This window comes from Oncorhynchus kisutch, linkage group LG16, assembly GCF_002021735.2.
Source record: "Oncorhynchus kisutch isolate 150728-3 linkage group LG16, Okis_V2, whole genome shotgun sequence".
NCBI classification, from domain to species: Eukaryota; Metazoa; Chordata; class Actinopteri; order Salmoniformes; family Salmonidae; genus Oncorhynchus; species Oncorhynchus kisutch.
The window spans coordinates 27,120,470-27,139,204 of record NC_034189.2 but is presented as its reverse complement, the minus strand read 5'-3'; the positions used below and the strand labels follow the sequence as shown (position 1 = coordinate 27,139,204).

At 43.5% G+C, this 18,735-nt stretch overlaps 1 protein-coding gene across 2 annotated transcripts; it reads left to right on the top strand.

The window, feature by feature from the left end:
* Positions 1-3,646: 3,646 nt before the first annotated feature.
* capgb (capping protein (actin filament), gelsolin-like b) lies at positions 3,647-14,415 on the top strand. 2 transcript variants are annotated; one of them, XM_020504322.2, is made up of 9 exons: positions 3,647-3,938; positions 8,778-8,971; positions 11,272-11,426; positions 11,938-12,099; positions 12,269-12,418; positions 12,726-12,812; positions 13,048-13,180; positions 13,406-13,497; positions 13,839-14,415. In XM_020504322.2, exons 2-9 carry the CDS (start codon positions 8,779-8,781, stop codon positions 13,902-13,904), a joined length of 1,038 nt encoding a protein of 345 aa, XP_020359911.1. In that variant the 5' UTR covers positions 3,647-3,938; position 8,778; the 3' UTR covers positions 13,905-14,415. The 2 variants fall into 2 exon arrangements, with proteins under 2 accessions (XP_020359911.1, XP_031648007.1); XM_031792147.1 differs by lacking the exon at positions 3,647-3,938 and adding an exon at positions 5,201-5,333.
* Positions 14,416-18,735: the final 4,320 nt, after the last annotated feature.

Below are 18,735 nucleotides of genomic sequence, written 5' to 3'. Positions count from 1 at the left end.
AAATTGGCCAAATGAGTGAAATTACCGATTTACACGCTGGCCGCCTCCAAATAGCCATTCTAGAGTACTACAGTAGTGGCTCCTGATTGGCTGAGTAGGTGGGGCGGTTAATGCATCTCATTAACCAGCCCGATAATAGCTGATTTCCAATTTGATTAATTCCTTTACTCTGAATAGAATAGGAATGGAGTTATAGGCCTGCTCAGGCTGGTTATAGACAGACGATCACAATCAACCTATACCGTAGTAGATCCTATTGCCTAGCCCATCAATCCTATTTTATAAAGACTTAAGACAGAAACAGATCATTTGGTTCCATTTCAACATACATATTTATCATTGAAACCAAAGTGCTGTAATGTGTATAAATTTAACCAAATAGCCCAGTACACACACTAAAACTTTTCAAATGTTCAAATCAAAAGGCTATTGCACAGAAAAATGTGAACATTGCGAATTCAGAACCGCTGGACAGCAAAATAATAAACTAAAGCGCCGATTATTGGGAACGAGATCAGAATGACTGCTAAGGCTTGATCCATAAATTAAAGCTGCAATATGTAACTTTTCGGACGACCCCCTAATTCACATAGTGTGTTATACACTGAACAAAAATATAAATGCAACATGTAAATAAAATGAGCTGAAATAAAATAATATAAAAATTTTCCATACACACCAAAAAATGTATTTCTCTCCATTTTTGTGCACAAATGTGTTTATATCACTGTTAGCGAGCATTTCTCCTTTGCCAAGATAATCCATCCACCTGACTCACAGGTGTGGCATATCAAGAAGCTGATTAAACAGCATGATCATTACACAGTTGCACCTTGTGCTGGGGACAACAAAAGGCCACTTTAAAACGTGCAGTTTTGTCACACAACACAATGCCACACATCTAAAGTTTTGAGGGAGCGTGCAATTGGCATGCTGACTGCTGGAATGTCCACAAGAGCTGTTGTCAGAGAATGTAATGTTCATTTCTCTGTAATAAGCCTCTAACGTCATTTTAGATAATTTGGCAATACATCCAACCGGCCTCACAACCGCAGACCACGTGTAACAACGCCAGCCCAGGACCTCCACGTCCGGCTTCTTCACATGCGGGATGGTCTGAGGTGGGGAGCCCCTGCCCAGTCATGTGAAATCCATAGATTAGGGCCTAATGAATTTATTTAAATTGACTGATTTCTTTGTATGAACTGTAACTCAGTAAAATCTTTGAAATTGTTGCATGTTGCTTTCATACTTTTGTTCAGTATTGATCTGTCATTCTCATTGAAAGTAAGTCTAAGAAGCGGTAGATCTGTTCTGTAAGATTCACCAGCTTCAAACAGCTGAAAATAAAATATTTTTGGTTACGGGAAAGATATTTCACAGCGGTTTAGATGGTACAATGATTCTCTACACTATAATTGCTTGTTTTATCACATAAACTGAAATTAGGCGAACTATCAGAATTTGAGCAACCAGGAAATGGCGGAGTGATTTCGCCATAGTGCATCATTAAATAATTAAATAGTTAGCCTACAAAACTAAAACAATCCAAAACAATTCAAATCAAAAGGCCTAATATGTCATATGACATAAATAACGCAGCTACATCCAAGTACCCAAACGTAACATATCATACTAATTTGAGTGCCCAGGATTGGTGTTTACTATGTTATGTCTAGTCTATGAGACCAGGCTGGAGACCCCAGTGCGGACACATTCTGAAATCAAAAGATAGTTTAGTATTTGGTTTAAAATCTCAGGTGAAGATCAATAAAGAAATATTGAAAGTAAAACAATCAAGACTTTTCTGTGAGAATACAGCAATTTGCTTTGGGTAAAAAATAAAGAACGGCTTTTGTTTTCATAGATGTTGCCTACGATGCAATAAGCCTACTCGTCATCATTTTAAGGATAACAAAAACTACTTAGTATACATTTGAACGTCGCAGAAGCTTCGGATATCTTCCCAATTAAGTAGCCTCATTTTGTTGTTTGGCTACTTGAAAAGAACTAGGTCCTATCACTCACAGCTCACCTCTTCCAATGCATTGTGGAAAAGTGTGCATCATATTCTAGTAGATGAAGAGCCGAAATGAGTAGGCCTATAACATCCTGGCATTTAAACCTCAATCGATTTTTGAAACGTTGCATACTATTAACATTATATTTTCGTATACTGATAATGCATAATGCGTGATTGCGTTGTTTCCCACTATTCGTTGATTTCGGTAGCGCATCCCCATATCTAATTCATCAGCTGTTGTCAAAGCCGAAAAGAGTATGACATGCAGGAATTTAAAGTATGCCTATACTCGACTTTCGAAATGTCACGTACTATTAAACGTAATATTTTCGCATACTCAAACGTTCAACAATTTAGGACGCAAGTATGGGTATCCTGATAAGGCCATTAAAGACGAGACACCATTGTCCAGACTGACTACAAGCAAACATAATATGGAAAAGAAGGTTTAAATGATGGGGTTGGCTGGACACTGCTCTTGTAAATCAGTTCCCCAAATAAAAAATAGAAACATGAGTTTCAAGAAATATGTGCATTGGTCCAGCCTGCCCTATACTTAGGGAATCCATAGGGGTCAAATAGAGATCTAATCATTACCAGGCTGATGTCACTGTGAAGAAGGCCATGTCATTATACAGTGGTCTGGTTGAGCAGTCAGCCAGGAGAGTGTTCCCCATACAAAGTGTGTCTATGTGAAAGGCCATAGATGAGTAACACTGGATGGTTTGGTTATGTTGCTATGATTTGGTTGCCCTGCTGTGTTTTTGCTGGTTCCCTTGGCTGGTGCCTTCGCTCTGTTTTTGCTGGTGCCTTCGCTGTGCTTTTGCTGGTGCCTTCGCTGTGCTTTTGCTGGTGCCTTCACTGTGCTTTTGCTGGTGCCTTCACTCTGTTTTTGCTGGTGCCTTCGCTCTGTTTTTGCTGGTGCCTTCGCTCTGTTTTTGCTGGTGCCTTCGCTCTGTTTTTGCTGGTGCCTTCGCTCTGTTTTTGCTGGTGCCTTCGCTGTGCTTTTGCTGGTGCCTTCACTCTGTTTTTGCTGGTGCCTTCGCTCTGTTTTTGCTGGTGCCTTTGCTCTGTTTTTGCTGGTGCCTTCGCTCTGTTTTTGCTGGTGCCTTCGCTCTGTTTTTGCTGGTGCCTTCGCTGTGCTTTTGCTGGTGCCTTCGCAGTGTTTTTGCTGGTGCCTTCGCTGTGCTTTCGCTGGTGCCTTCGCTCTGTTTTTGCTGGTGCCTTCGCTCTGTTTTTGCTGGTGCCTTCGCTGTGCTTTTGCTGGTGCCTTCGCAGTGTTTTTGCTGGTGCCTTCGCTGTGCTTTCGCTGGTGCCTTCGCTCTGTTTTTGCTGGTGCCTTCGCTCTGTTTTTGCTGGTGCCTTCGCTGTGCTTTTGCTGGTGCCTTCGCAGTGTTTTTGCTGGTGCCTTCGCTGTGCTTTCGCTGGTGCCTTCGCTCTGTTTTTGCTGGTGCCTTCGCTGTGCTTTTGCTGGTGCCTTCGCTCTGTTTTTGCTGGTGCCTTCGCTGTGCTTTTGCTGGTGCACAACCCTTTCTTAATCTTTTCTGCAAATTTTGTCTCCTTCATGCCACACCCTCGCAGTCTCACACAACTTATTCATTCTCTGTTCAGCCCTACTCTCACGGTCTATCTGTTTCCCTAGTTTCTCTCTTTTTACTTCAAGAAAAAGTTTTCTGCAGTTTCATTGTTCTGTAAACCACAGGGCTGGGCTATGATTGCATGAGACAGAGACAGGAAGAGCTTGTGTCTGAGAGTCTGTGTGTGTGTGCGTGTGTGTGTGTGTGTGTGTGTGTGTGTGTGTATGTGTGTGTGTGTGTGTGTATATATGGACGTGTTTTCTTTGCATGAGTGCATTTCCTCTCTTTGTCTGCACCGACGTGTCCTGATCCATTTCCTCCTCACCTAAAGTTGCAAGGTAAGTGCTCTACAAAATAACTTCTAACTACTTTTTCCCCATTTCCCTTATTTTCATCGTCTTTCTTTTCTCCACAATTTTTCCTTATCTGGGATGCCTAGCAGGGACATATTTTCCTAGGCACTCCATTTTTTTTCTCTCTCCATCTGGATTTTTTCCCCCTCAAATTAGCTGAGGAATCTGAGACGGAACAAAAAAACTAGTCACACTTCGCTTGCCTCCCTCTTTCTATCCCTCCCTTTTACTCTCCGTCTCTCTACCCTCTCTCAATATCGCTATCAATCATAAAATGTTTAGCTATCTCTTTATTCTCCTCTCTATTTCTCTCTCTCTGTTTCGAGATTGTTTATGGACTCTGCTCTGTACGTAAGTCCTTTATCACCTATCTCAATGTAATTATTCCCCTTGCATTTCATCCCTCTCTACTTCCCTGCTCCTCTCCTCTCACCTCATTTTTATCTCCCGCACGCGCACGCACAAGCACGCACACACAGACACGTGGCAAATTGCTCTCATATCTCCCTCCGACACTCCCTCTGTCTGCCTGTATTTTTGTCCCCTCTCATTTTTCTCCCTCAGATTAAAAGCGCATGAATGATCTGATTGCCTCAATGACCCCAGTATCCTATCTCTGACCCCCATCTCTCTATCTCTCCCGCCATCCCTATCAATCTCCATCTGACTTGAGGCCATAGGCCGCCCTGCTGCTCAAGGCCAAAGGCCTCGGTTCCCTGTCTCTTGGGCTACGTCCCAGTTCTCTTATATTGCCTCCTTTCCTTGTACCCGTGTTTATTTTCCTTGATCACTGATCTGGATGGAAGAGACTGAGTGGGAGATGCAATGGAGACCAATTGTCCTGTCTTGTCCAGTCCATTCTAATCAATGCTCATGAGAGACAAGAGACGAGGAAAGGAGGGTGTTCATTTGTTCATGGTCAGGGGCAATCTACAAATTGCCTGTCGCATCAGAATGAGCAATCTGTCAGTGTTAGGACACATCTCTTCCCTCTCCCTTCGTCTCTCCCTCCCTCCTTCCTCCCCTGGCCCATGGAAAGTGTCTAGGCAGTTGAGAGGGGAGATGGGGGAGGCAGTAGAGGGAGAGAGTGGGGAGGAATGCAACAGTAGGCAGGCCCAGCAGTCATGATTATCACCGTGGTGTTTAGCGTTTGTCAGGAACCCGACTCTTCCCCCACAGAGCGCCCTCGCCATGGCCGCTCAGATCACTCCCCAGGCTCACGTTACCTTCCTCATATAAGCTAACCAGGTGAGGAGCACCAGCACACTCCTCCTCAACCAGGCCCCCTCAGTCCACTCACACACACAGTCACGAGCGGCCATCAGGCAGAATGGAGCTGGAGTCAGGTGCGGTGCCGGAGCTAGCCGAGGGGATCATGCAGTTAAGTGGACCGGGGATTTTTCCTCTTCACGACTCTGTCTAAGCATTGTAACCCTGACGCCTACCGTCGCCCGCCTGCAGCCCTTGTGTGTGGGGTTTGGTGGTGGCTATTTGGCAGTATACCTAGGCTAGCATGTGTGTTATCTCTCTCTCTCTCTTTTTTTACCCATTACTCATTTTCTGACAGGTTAACAAGTAGCTTGTTTTGTTTTGTTGACTTGATTCTCTGGTTTAGTTTTTCATCTACTTTGCTAACTGGATTTAATATGTCAGTTCTGCTTTCACAAGGGCCTAATAGTCTTGCTGCTAGGTAGCATGAGAGTTTAGCTTCTATCCTCCTCACTGGGATCCTGCAATCCCTGCTGAAAAAAAAGCATACACCAGCCTACATTTCAAGCTGGTCCATGCTGGTCAAGCTGGTCTGACTAGCATGGTCTAACTGGTTTGGCTGGTCAACCAGCTCATGCTGGTATGCTGGTAATGCAGGTATGCTGGTGACCAAGCTGGTCCATGCTGGTCTATGCTGGTCCAGAATGGTCAAGCTGGTATGTCAAAACCATGGCCATCATTTCCATATTTCCCAGCATGCTCTATTTCAATATATGTTTTGTTTGCTGTGTTTTTGCATGTACATTGATTGATTCATTAATGAGTCGTATGCTACACAAAGAGACATAACATACATGTTTCTAAACTAATCCAGTCTGTTAGTTGGATTTTATTGCGCCCGTTACTGAAACGGTTGTTCCAGTTTAGATGGTTTAGGTCATCTCTCGCATTCTACTTTCTACCCCTGGCAGTCATTCTACATTTAGCTTGTGGGTGAATACAAGTTACAATTGTTGGATATCCCCACTCTGGCTGGATTCCAAAAGGAATTAAACATCACTTTGCAAGCCTGCATGATGTGACTTGCAGGCCTGATGTGGCCACTGTATTGGGGAAAAACTAGGCCCTCAAAGTAAGGCCTTGTGATCTATGTAATGCACTGTCTTGAATAATGAAGCACTTGGATGATGGTTTTGCTGGGCACCAGCAAAAAAACAGCAGGGCACCACCCTATGCTGGTTTATGCTGCTGTTTTCAGCAGGGACGTGCATGAACTTCCTCGCCTGCACCTCCTTCTACCTGAATCATTACCTGTGATGTAATAGAAAGTTATTGATTCAGGTTTAGTTTCACATGTATTGCCGTTTTGTGTTTGTGACACAGTCTCAACAGTATTAAGTGACCCGGCTCTAGTAGCATCAGGAAAGGGTTTAGCTGATCCTTTAACTGGGTTTAGGCATGTGTTGTGTACCGCTTCTGCTTTGTGGCCCACAAACACTCAAACGCTGTCCAGCCACATGTGAATTCTTTCTCCATTGAGTAAGCAATTATGAACCTGTTGACATATGTGCTCACACCAATTTATGAAAGAGCGAAAGGCTGCTGTTGCCATATCAGTGGATATGTATTTGATCTAAAGACGAATCAAGGATAGCGACCGGCTAGTACTTAGCGTGTTTGCGTCACTTTCTTCCCCCCCCCCCCCTCTCTCTCTTTCTCTCTCTCAGTAAGAACATTCAGCCGATTGTTAACCACGGCTCTGTGTGGTTGTTTGGAGGGAGAGAGTGAATGAGTCATAGTTGCAGTTTCCATAGATGCTGATCCAAACAGCCGTGCTCTTTGTCTCAGGGGTGGAGCGTTAACTTCACAAAGTCGCCGACTCAAGACGTTTGTGAGCGCTCGAAGCTGCTGACTCTATCCATGACCTCCCATCGTCATGTAACCTTTTTACGATGGGCAATGGCCGTGCCAAGCCGGTTCAGTCCCACTTTATCAGCACCAAAGTTTTTTCAGTGGCGCCCACTGTATAACTGAAAAACTGTCAACTCAATGCCATGCCAAGAGTTTTTACAGCTTTAGTTAAAGCAACCTTGTCTTTTGTTTCTTTATGAAGACGTGTTCTGTGCATGCGCTGGATTGTGAGAGAGCGTTTTCGTTTCTTTGAGACATGTTTTTCCTAAATGTTTTCATTGGCCATTAAAGGACTGGCTTCTTTCAAGGTTACCCAATATCCAGGCCATTACCCTTCATGCTGATATTACAAATATAGAGTGGAAACCAAGCCTTTGCCAGTCTGGCTCCCACGTCACCTGGTAGTTACCTACAGTGTAATTATAGTGCAGCTACACATGTTCTGTGAGAGTTGGGTGAACTCTTTGGTGAGTAGTGTTACTGTGACGTAGTGTACTTACTACAGCTATAATACACCATTAAAACCTGCTTATTACCCATATAGCCCTTTGATTGATTTGTTTTCAGGTGTAACGTTGCTGGATTGACAGTGAAGCAGCCACTTTAAGACCAACAACAGGACATCCCATTGAATGAGGATAGACCATACAAAACAATCAACATAGAGCTCTGTTTCAGGGTGAATAGGTTGTAAATGATAAACATCGATACTACCTGTCTCCCATGATATTCCACCTACCTTCCATTTTATACACAAACAAAGGTCTGCCAAAGGACATTGGCCACGTTTAGTGTAGTCGGAACAACTGTCTGAGGCCAGGTGACTTGAGTGTAGCCGGTACAACATCCAACATTCATTTACCCTGGAGTATGACTCTATCACTTACTGAATCGGATTGCTACAGGGAAATAACAATGGCAGAGGTACTATGAGTCGATAAAGTTGTGTATATTAAAGCTTTGGAAACTGTGGCTAGAGAGAGACGGAGAAGAGAACGCGAGAGAGAGCAAGAGAGAGGGAGAGATATTTAGTTCAGTGTGTGCATGTGAGACGTGATACGACTCGCCCTGCAGACACACCCTCTTTTGTACAACCACAAGTGTTGTATGGGTCGGTTTGCCTACTGTGTTGTCATATTACACAACAATGATGTAACCCATCTACCCCTATGGTCTTCATCAAGCAACTTGACCCCTCATTTTGCATCCTCTCTTCTACTCATTTCCACCTCTATCTCCCTGTTTCTGTCTTCCGGCAGAAATAGGGATTATTTTCATGCTGTGGTTATATGAGTTGTCACCCATCCACTCCATTCTCTGTCTGCTTTCCAATATGGAAATCGGTGTTCTTGCCAAGTGAAAGCAATTTCCCTTAGTTGACTGTTTCTGCCACCTCCAGCGGCAACAACTCCCCATCTCCATTTGTTTCACTTCATAGCAAAGAAATACACCCCTTCTCACAACCCAGAAAATACAACAGACTCCACTTCCACCCTTTCTCTTCCAACTTTCCCTTCCCCAACTCTACCATTCATTTATCCTCCACCCTCACCTCCCCTGACCCACTCCCTCTACCCAGTGCAGAATGCTCCCTTTCCAGGCAGCCGCCCTCCCCATAATCCTACATCCTACCTACCATCCATCCATCCCCCACCACCATCACACCCACTGACCCACTCTCTCCTCTGCTTCTTCCCAATGCAGAATGTTCCCCTGCCAGGCAGCGCCGGGCCAGTTTGGACCAGAGACACGGGAGCCGGGGCTGAAGGTGTGGCGGGTGGAGAAGATGAAGGCGGTGCTGCTGGAGCCGGCTGAGGTGGGGGCTTTCTTCAACGGAGACTCCTACCTGGTGCTGGAGCACAGGGGGGACCAGGGGGCAGACCTGCACATGTGGATAGGTGAGGTTACGGAAAATGGGTGCGTGTTAACAGTGCATTTGGAAAGTTTTCAGACCCATTGACTTTTTCCACATTTTGTTATGTTACAGCCTTATTCTAAAATGGATTAAATAAATAAAAACATCCTCAGCAATCTACACACAAAATCCCATAATGACAAAGTGAAAACAGGTTTTTAGATTTTTTTGCACATTTATTGAAAATAAAAAACAGAAATACCTTATTTACATAAGTATTCAGACCCTTTGCTATGAAACTTGAAATTGAGCTCAGGTGTATCCTGTTTCCCATTGATCATCCTTGAGATGTTTCTACAACCTGATTGGAGTCCACCTGTGGAAAATTCAATTGATTGGGCATGATTTGGATAGGCACACACCTGTCTATATAAGGTCCCACATTGAAGGTCCCCAAGAGAACAGTGGCCTCCATCATTCTTCAATGGAAGAAGTTTGGAACCATCAAGACTCTTCCTAGAGCTGGCCGCCAGGCCAAACTGAGCAATTGGGGGAGAAGGACCTTGTTCAGGGAGGTGACCAAGAACCCGATGGTCACTCTGACAGAGCTCCAGAGTTCCTCTGTAGAGATGGGAGAACCTTCCAGAAGGACAACTATATCTGCAGCACTCCACCAATCAGGTTCATCTTCCAACAGGTCAACGACCCTAAGCACACATCCAAGATAATGCAGGAATGGCTTCAGGACAAGTCTCTGAATGTCCTTGAGTGGCCCAGCCAGAACCCTGACTTGCACCTGATCGAACATCTATGGAGAGGCCTGAAAATAGCTGTGCAGTGACGCTCCCCATCCAACCTGACAGAGATTGAGAGGATCTGCAGAGAAGAATGGGAGAAACTCCCCAAATACAGGTGTGCCAAGATTCTAGCGTCATACCCAAGAAGACTCTATGCTGTAATCGCTGCCAAAGGTGCTTCAACAAAGTACTGAGTAAAGGGTCTGAATACTTGTGTAAATCTGATATTTCAGTTTTTTATTTGTAATAAATTAGCAAAAATGCATTAAAACCTGTTTTTGCTTTGTCATTATAGGGTATTGATGAGGGAGAACAATTACTTAATAAATTATAGAATAAGGCTGCAACATCACAAAATGTGGAAAAAGTCAAGGGGTCTGAATACTTTCCGAATGTATACTGTATATGTCAAATAAGTAGTGTCCAGAGTTTCTACTGACCAGGGCCTGTATTCACATAGCGAGTAGGAGTGCTGATCTAGGATCAGGTTCCCCTGTCTTATTCATTATGATCTAAAAGGCTAAACTGATACAAGATCAACACTCCTACTCTGAGAGGGTCTGGATATTTTGCTGTCACATGTTCATGAGAAACTCATGAGGACCCACTAATAAGATACTGGCCATAAAAACCTGCAGATCTATGTAGTAAAATACTCCAACACATACCCTTTATTGAAGTACAAGACAATGCTTTGATCTATACGGATATTTGCCAGAGCTTCAATAGAAACAAGTGTAGGAGCATTTGAGTGTGCTACTCAACTAACTGTGATGGAATGGGTGAGTTGCGGTCATCATAGGGCAGGACGAGGACTATCTGTGTACATTAGAAAGTGGATACATGTAAGAGTGGGATGGAAAAGGATGCCTCAGACTCTTGGCATAAGAGCCCTCTATTATCTTCCATGGATGGGGCCTCGTAAGCTCGTATCCAGTACTGCTCTGTATATCCAAACTACTAGCCAACCCATTGTGTACACGCCTAATTAACCTCCTCGCGGTTGAAAAGCTAATAACCCGCATGCGTTTCGTGATGACACACACGCCGCGACGCTGACCCAACGACTGATTATGTGAGGACGGAGACTAAGACGGATGGATGGAAGGATGATGAGAGAATGGGGATGGGGGAAATAAAAGAGGAGAAGAGTTCCCCAGGGGAAAGGGCTGGGTTCTGTGTGTGTGTTCATAAAAAATGCAGTAGGGCTGTTATAGTACTCAAATGTGGCTGTTGTTTCCAGCATGTATCCGGTGCTTAGGTGACACTAAGCCAATTGTCATTGCATGGAAGAGGGCTCCCCTCAAAAAGCGCCCTCTCCCCTCTCTCCCTGACCTCTCTGTCGCTCGTGACCCCTCCCTCCACCTCTTACATGACCCCTCCCTATTTTGTCTTTATGTACCTGTCACTCATTTTAGTCTATGCACCCCATTTCACCCAACCTCTCTCTCCCTTTACTGCCTGACTATTCTCTTTTTTGTAACTCTCCCCCTTTTCTCCCTTTCCCTACCTTCACCCCCCCCCCCTCTCTCTCTCTTCCTCCCAGGTGAGAAGTCATCTCGTGACGAGCAGGTGGCGTGTGCCATGCTGGCTACCCAGCTGGACAACTTCCTGGGTGGTGACCCCATCCAGCATCGCCAGATCCAGGGCTACGAGGCCCCAGAGTTCATGAACCTCTTCCCCAGGGGGGTCAGCTACAAGGTGGGCAGGAGGAGGGAGGATACTCCTAGTTCATGTTTACTGACAAACACAAGGTCCAATCCTATCTTGAGAAATGCACGTGTATGGGATTTCATGTGGAAACTTGCCCATGGACATCAATGTGTGACTTATTGTATCTGGAACCTTGTAATCCATGTGATTCCCACATTAGATTTGGGTCCACTATGAGTAATGCATGTTTATCCTAACTTGTGTTAGGATTGAGTCCTGTATTGCCAGTAAATGTAATGTTTTTCCTGTAGAAGCACTACTTTGCATAATTTCATCATATGCTGCTGATTTCTTACGTCATTCCATATCTCTCTCGTTGAAGTGTTAGCCAGTAAAACCCCAAATACTTCCTGGTTAAATACAGATAAGAGGAATCGACCATAAACAACATTTTCAGATTGTTACCGTTCTCTTCTCTTCTTTCTTTTCCTCTCTTCTATTATTTTTACTCACTCTCTCAACAAACAAAAAACATACGTACGCACACTCACGCGTGTAGGACGGTGGTGTGGAGTCGGGTTTCAGGCGACCCCAGGGTGGGTCAGGGCCGGTCCACAGGCTGTACCAGATCAAAGGGAAGCGCAACATCCGTGCCAAGGAGGTGGAGCTGAGCTGGGAGAGCTTCAACAAGGGAGACTGCTTCATCCTGGACCTGGGAGAGGTGAGAGAGAGGGAGAGGTGACAGGGAGGTGGGGGGAGGGGGGAGAACAAGAGTGGGGAGAACATGGCATTGTTGCCTTGCCAAATCCAAATGTCCAATTTCCCCTCATTTAGTGATCAATAAAGTCCTCATAAAATGTTTTTAAAATCATGTCTGTTTATGTCTTTAGACCATATTTTCGTGGATCGGCTCGCAGGCCAACATGTTTGAGAAGCAGAAGTCGCGTGAGATTGCTAGCCTGATCCGCGACACTGAGAGACATGGTAAAGCACGCATCACTGACATCAGTGAGGGAGAGGAGCCGCCGGAGATGCTCAAGGTAAAATGGCCGACATAGTCCTTTCCTCCCAAAGCAAATTAAAACAAAGTCACAGACCTAGAGACTTGTCAATCCTCTAATGTCTAGGCATATTTAGAGACTTTGATATTGAGGTATACGAAGGTAATGGGTCTATAGTTAGTCAGACAAGTTACAATTTCTTCTATTCTGTCACAAACTAGTCTACTCACAAACACTTTTGTTTTGTGGACTGAGTTTGCTGACATGATGTTGAGGATCTAACTGACTTAAAAAAAAATGTTTAACTCACCACAATCCATGTTCCACTCTGCCATGTGATTGACAGGTGCTGGGACCAATGCTAGAGCTGGCAGAGAGCACTCCAGAAGAGGACAGTCAAGCAGACGTCTCCAACTCCGCCTCCCTCTACAAGGTGGCTGGACATTGCAATTCTATTATTAAACAGTGGTGTGTCTCGTGAAATTTTCTATTGCATTACAACAGTACTATTGTAAATGGATAGCTCACCCCATTTGAGGTATTTTGGAACGTAGACTGCACAGCACAGCTAGCTATACTTTGGGTCTCTTTTTCCCCCCAAGAGCAAACAAGGTGAACTAGATCACAAATTAACTAAAAGTCATGGCAGGTGTTGTTGTCCTCCACAGGTGTCCGATGCGACAGGTAAGATGAAGCTGACCAATGTCTCTGAAAAAAGCCCATTTGCCAAGGACCTTCTGGTGCGTGACGACTGCTTTATTCTAGACAACGGGGCCAATGGAAAGATCTTCGTCTGGAAAGGTGAGGAAAACATGTGAACCTCAACTAGCATATTTCTGCTCCATGAAATGTATCCCTGGAATACGTTTTTCGATATCCAACTAGATATCCAGTGTCTCATTAAAAACTCATTTAATCCGTGTTTGTATTGAATAAAGTGAATTGACATTATCATGGTGAGACCTTAGTGAGACCTCTATGGGTTAGACTGAGGTGAGACATTATCCCACTTGTTATGATTGTCAGGTATGGGAGCCAATGCAGAGGAGAAAAGGGAGGCCTTGAAAATGGCAGATGACTTCATCCAACAGATGAACTACCCCAGGATGAAAACACAGGTGAGTCAAGCATGATCTCACAAATGACAAAAACCCAGACATTATTTTCTTATTGTCCACCCATTAAGTCTACCCAGCAGCATAACGTCAGCAAGTGATAGCGTCATGATTTTATTATACTTGAAAACAGTAGAATTTGCATATTTAAGTCCAGTAAGTCAAATTCCATGTAAGCCTTCCTCCATTATAACATTGCACTGCACAGTGTGTTGTGTAACCACCAGGTCATGAACCCAGTGTCATAAATGCTTTGTGTGTATATAGTAGGGTGGTTTATGTGTATATGATGCACTAGATAAACAGTTATGACCAGGTAGTCAAATCTCTGCATTGTCTTACAGGTGGAGATTCTACCACAGGGGAGGGAGACGATCATCTTCAAGCAGTTCTTCAAGAACTGGAACTAAACTACAAGGGTTTAACTGTTAACTGTTGCACTCCTAAAATATAATGAAATAACAACCTGGAATATAAAAGGTCTCAATCAATGTTTAAAAGTCTTCTCATAAGGAGTGAAAACATCTCAAATTCAAGAACATATTGGTTTTTTTTACATGTGTTTACTTATATGTATATATTTGTAAGGTACTGTACTCACAGACAACTGTTTAGTCATGCATAGGTCAAATTAACTCAAAATAATGAGAGCCTTTATAATGATGTCACACCAAATGGATCCCTAAGTCACTACTACTGGTTCTGACTGGGAAGGAAAACATGTGCTCACTGGTTTTACTGGGCTCTGTTAGTGGTCTTATTTAAAGCCAAGATGATATTCCACAAAGCCTATAAAGTTCATTTGTTTGCTTTTGTCTTTTTTTGTGTTGTTTTTTACATGTGTTTATGAATTACAGGGACATATTCAAATAATACCTTTAGTAGGCTACAGTTTATGAAAATAAATGGAAACTGAAAGAACCCGTACAGAGGGTGGCTTCGTCAACTCTCACTATGACATTGTCTGCGTTCCAAATGGCACCCTATTCCCTATATAGTGCACTACTTTTGACCAGGGCCCATAAGGTCAAAAGTAGTGCACTATGTAGGGAATAGGGTGCCATTTGGGACACATTCATTAAGTGACTAAGTTTTTATTACCTGAACCTATTCTCCCCTGTTTGTTTTCCTCACTGGAATAATCAATCCATTTTGACCTTTCACCTGCATGGTGAGAAGTTCCTTGGTTGTTTCACTTTTTCCATCACTGGATAAACACTTAACGGGTTAACCCCACCTACACCTGAGGGAATTAACCTTCCATAAACGTTAACCTCCAGGGGCTACTGTTGAGGTCGTCAGAGATAGCCTATGTTTTTGTTCTTAAAGTGTATATCTAGCTAGTGTCTATTGTCTTTGACTGGGGACTGATTGTCTGTCCTGAAGTGGAGATGACCGTTGGTTTCTGTTGCAACCTGGAGATCATTAGGCTAATATTGACCTTCATTCCTTTGAAGTGTGCGATTAACACTCAAAACTGTAAAAGGACCCCCTTCCAATACATGCACCCACACACTATTAGGGTTATTTTAAGGCCCACACAGACTGTACGATTTTGCCATCCCCAAACAACATTTCCATATCTTGGGCAAATTCTTAGGTTGTAATTGATTGTCAGACATCTTAACTCATTCAGTGTGACAGGGTCTAGGTCTGACGATTAAATACCACTACTTGTGGTTTTGGGCGCAGACAAAATTCTGGCAGTGTCTGAAATGTTGAGCCTTTCCCGGTGACTAACAAACAGGAACACCTCCGGCACTGAGTATGCACACAATAATACAATTGTTGTGAATAGTCCGATTATTAAAATAATTTGATCTACACATTGACATGCTTTGCAAGAAAACGATTTCCTAATAATCTTGTTTACTTGACACATCTGAAATCAGGTTACTGTGACAATGTTGCGTTAGGAGGTAGGTGAAAGAGTCGGGCGCAGGAGAGCCGAGATGTCTGAGATGCAGTACTTTTAATAGGCAAGTCTACCAAATACAGGTATGGCACAATACAAAAGTCAAACGCCCTCGACAACATAGACACCTGTTACTCACGCAAGGAGGAACAAACAAATAACACAAGTCTTATTGTAACGGTTTTCTTCTGGTGAAAGAGAGGCGGACCAAAAACGCAGCGTGGTTTCTTTGATTCATGTTTAATAACAAAAAGATAAACACAAACACTACAAAACAATAAACGTGGAAAACCAAAAACAGCCCTATCTGGTGCAAAACACAGAGACAGGAACAATCACCCACAAAACCCAACACAAAACAGGCTACCTAAATATGGTTCCCAATCAGAGACAATGACTAACACCTGCCTCTGATTGAGAACCATATCAGGCCAAACATAGAAATAGACAAACCAGACACACAACATAGAATGCCCACCCAGCTCACGTCCTGACCAACACTAAAACAAGGAAAACAGATACGAACGATGGTCAGAACGTGACACTTATTAAGTGCGTGAAAATAAAAAATGGGCACAACCTCACCGACCTACATCACAAATAAAATAATCCCGCACAAACCTAGGCAGGTAACAGGGTAAACACATACACACAGAAATTAAGGCAAATGAAACCAGGTGTGAAAGAACCAAAGACAAAACAAACAGAAAAGGAAAAAAGGATCGGTGATGGCTAGTGGGCCGGAGACTCCGACCACCGAGCACCGCCGGAACAGGGAGAGGAAGGAACAGGGAGAGGAGCACCGCCTGAACAGGGAGAGGAAGGAACAGGGAGAGGAAGGAACAAGGAGAGGAGCACCGCCTGAACGTGGAGAGGAAGGAACAGGGAGAGGAACACCGCCTGAACAGGGAGAGGAAGGAACAGGGAGAGGAGCATCGCCTGAACAGGGAGAGGAAGGAACAGGGAGAGGAGCACCGCCTGAACAGGGAGAGGAAGGAACAGGGAGAGGAACTACCTTCGGTGGAAGTCGTGACAGTTACCTGATGGGACTTCGATGAACTCACAAAATTGCTAATCCAAATAAATGTTCTACCACAGCAACCATGTTATTTTTGGTAAGCATATTTGATTCTGACATATAAGGTTAGTAAGATGTATACTTTTAGTTTTTCCAAATTCAATTAACTTAACGTGCATAAGCATAGAGGAGGCTTGAGCTGCTGGTGCTGCCACATGTGCAGATCAAATGCACCCCTGCAGTTGATGTAGCTGCCTAAGTCGGCTGAAGTAGGCTCCCAAGCCAACCGTAGGCTCCCAAGCCAACCGCAGAATGTGACGACCAAACTGAAGCAAATTGCACAATCTGTCCAGGTTGATCACAAGAGTTTAATTTGGGAACATCGCACAGTGTGACATGTAATTATCATAAAAGACTGAATCCGACGTACAGTTTGTATCGTAAACGACTGAATCCGATGTACAGTTTGTATCGTAAAAGACTGAATCCGACGTACAGTGTGGGAAGGCCTTAACCCCTTTCTTGGCCATTCACTGCGACATTTCACCTGGCAAACCAACTATTAGACACTAATTCCCAGTTCCAACTATCAGTAAGTAATTCAGATGTGATCATGACTGGTCAAGATGATGCATGATGCAAAGAACCATGCAAACTCTCACCGCATTCGTATCTATCAAATTTATGATAGCTATTGACTTTTGTCTTAGCAACAGCAGGGCAATACTTAGCAGCAACAAAGTTCAGATTGGGTTTGCCAACCAGGCAGATTTATGGTTGTTTATTCAGAAGGAGAGAGATACACAAACTGTTAGGGTCTACATAAAGCTGTCCCAACAGCAGAGCTTTCTTTTCAGCACCATGGAGTGAATCCTTACCACTGCTACACCTGGCTATCAGCGGAGCCTTGTCTGGCAGCGAAACAGTTCATTCAGCCTAAATTACTGCCTTTAAAAAAAATATAGCTGATATGGCTGACTTGCTTAAACAAATTTAGTTTCTACTGACAACTGAGATGTACAAACTATGGCATAAGGGGACGACAAGCGGATAAGGGAAAATCCGTAATTTCGATTAAGACGTTATTGAGCGAGCTAGGACAGATAGACAATATAAATATTTGTTCAGCACTTTTGAAATGTACAGACACAGAATTCAAAAGATGAGCGGTTCTTACAGTATTCTCCCTGTACAGCAAGTCAGAACCCTAGGATAAACAAAGGATGCTTATATGCAGACAATGAAAGCTCTTACAATGTTTGATTATTACATTTCTCTAAAACAAGCTATAGGCTACATGTGCACCACCAAGTCTGAACAGTAGACACATTTATGAGGGGAAAGGGACCAAATTATTAGGGTGAGGCACATGAGCAACTAACAGCTTACTACACAACATACCCTTGGTATTACTTTTTGAGCTACAGTATACAGTTGAAGTCGAAAGTTTACATACACTTAGGTTGGAGTCATTAAAACTCGTTTTTCAACCACTCCACAAATTTCTTGTGAACAAACTATAGTTTTGGCAAGTCGGTTAGGATATCTACTTTGTGCATGACACAAGTAATTTTCAAAAAATTGTTAACAGACAGATTATTTCACTTATAATTCACTGTATCACAATTCCATTGGGTTAGAAGTTCACATACACTAATTTGACTGTGCCTTTAAACATCTTGGAAAATTCCAGAAAATGATGTAATGGCTTTAGAAGTTTCTGATAGGCTAATTGACATCACTTGAGTCAATTGGAGGTGTACCTGTGGATGTATTTAAAGGCCTACCTTCAAACTCGGTGCCTCTTTGCTTGACAACATGGGAAAATCAAAAGAAATCAGCCAAGACCTCCGAAATAATTTTTTAGACATCCACAAGTCTGGTTTATCCTTGGGAGAAATTCCCAAACACCTGAAGGTACCACATGTATCTGTACAAACAATAGTACGCAAGTATAAACACCATGGGACCACACAGCCGTCATACCGCTCAGGAAGGAGACACGTTCTGTCTCGTTGAGATGAACGTACTTTGTTGCGAAAAGTGCAAATCAATCCCAGAACAACAGCAAAGGAACTTGTGAAGATGCTGGAGGAAACAGGTACAAAAGTATCTATATCCACAGTAAAACGAGTCCTAAATCGACATAATCTGAAAGGCTGCTCAGCAAGGAAGAAGCCACTGCTCCAAAACCACCATAACAAAGCCAGACTACGGTTTGCAACTGGACATGGGGACAAGGATTGTACTGTTTGGAGAAATGTCCTCTGGTCTGATGAAACAAAAATGTAACTGTTTGGCCATAATG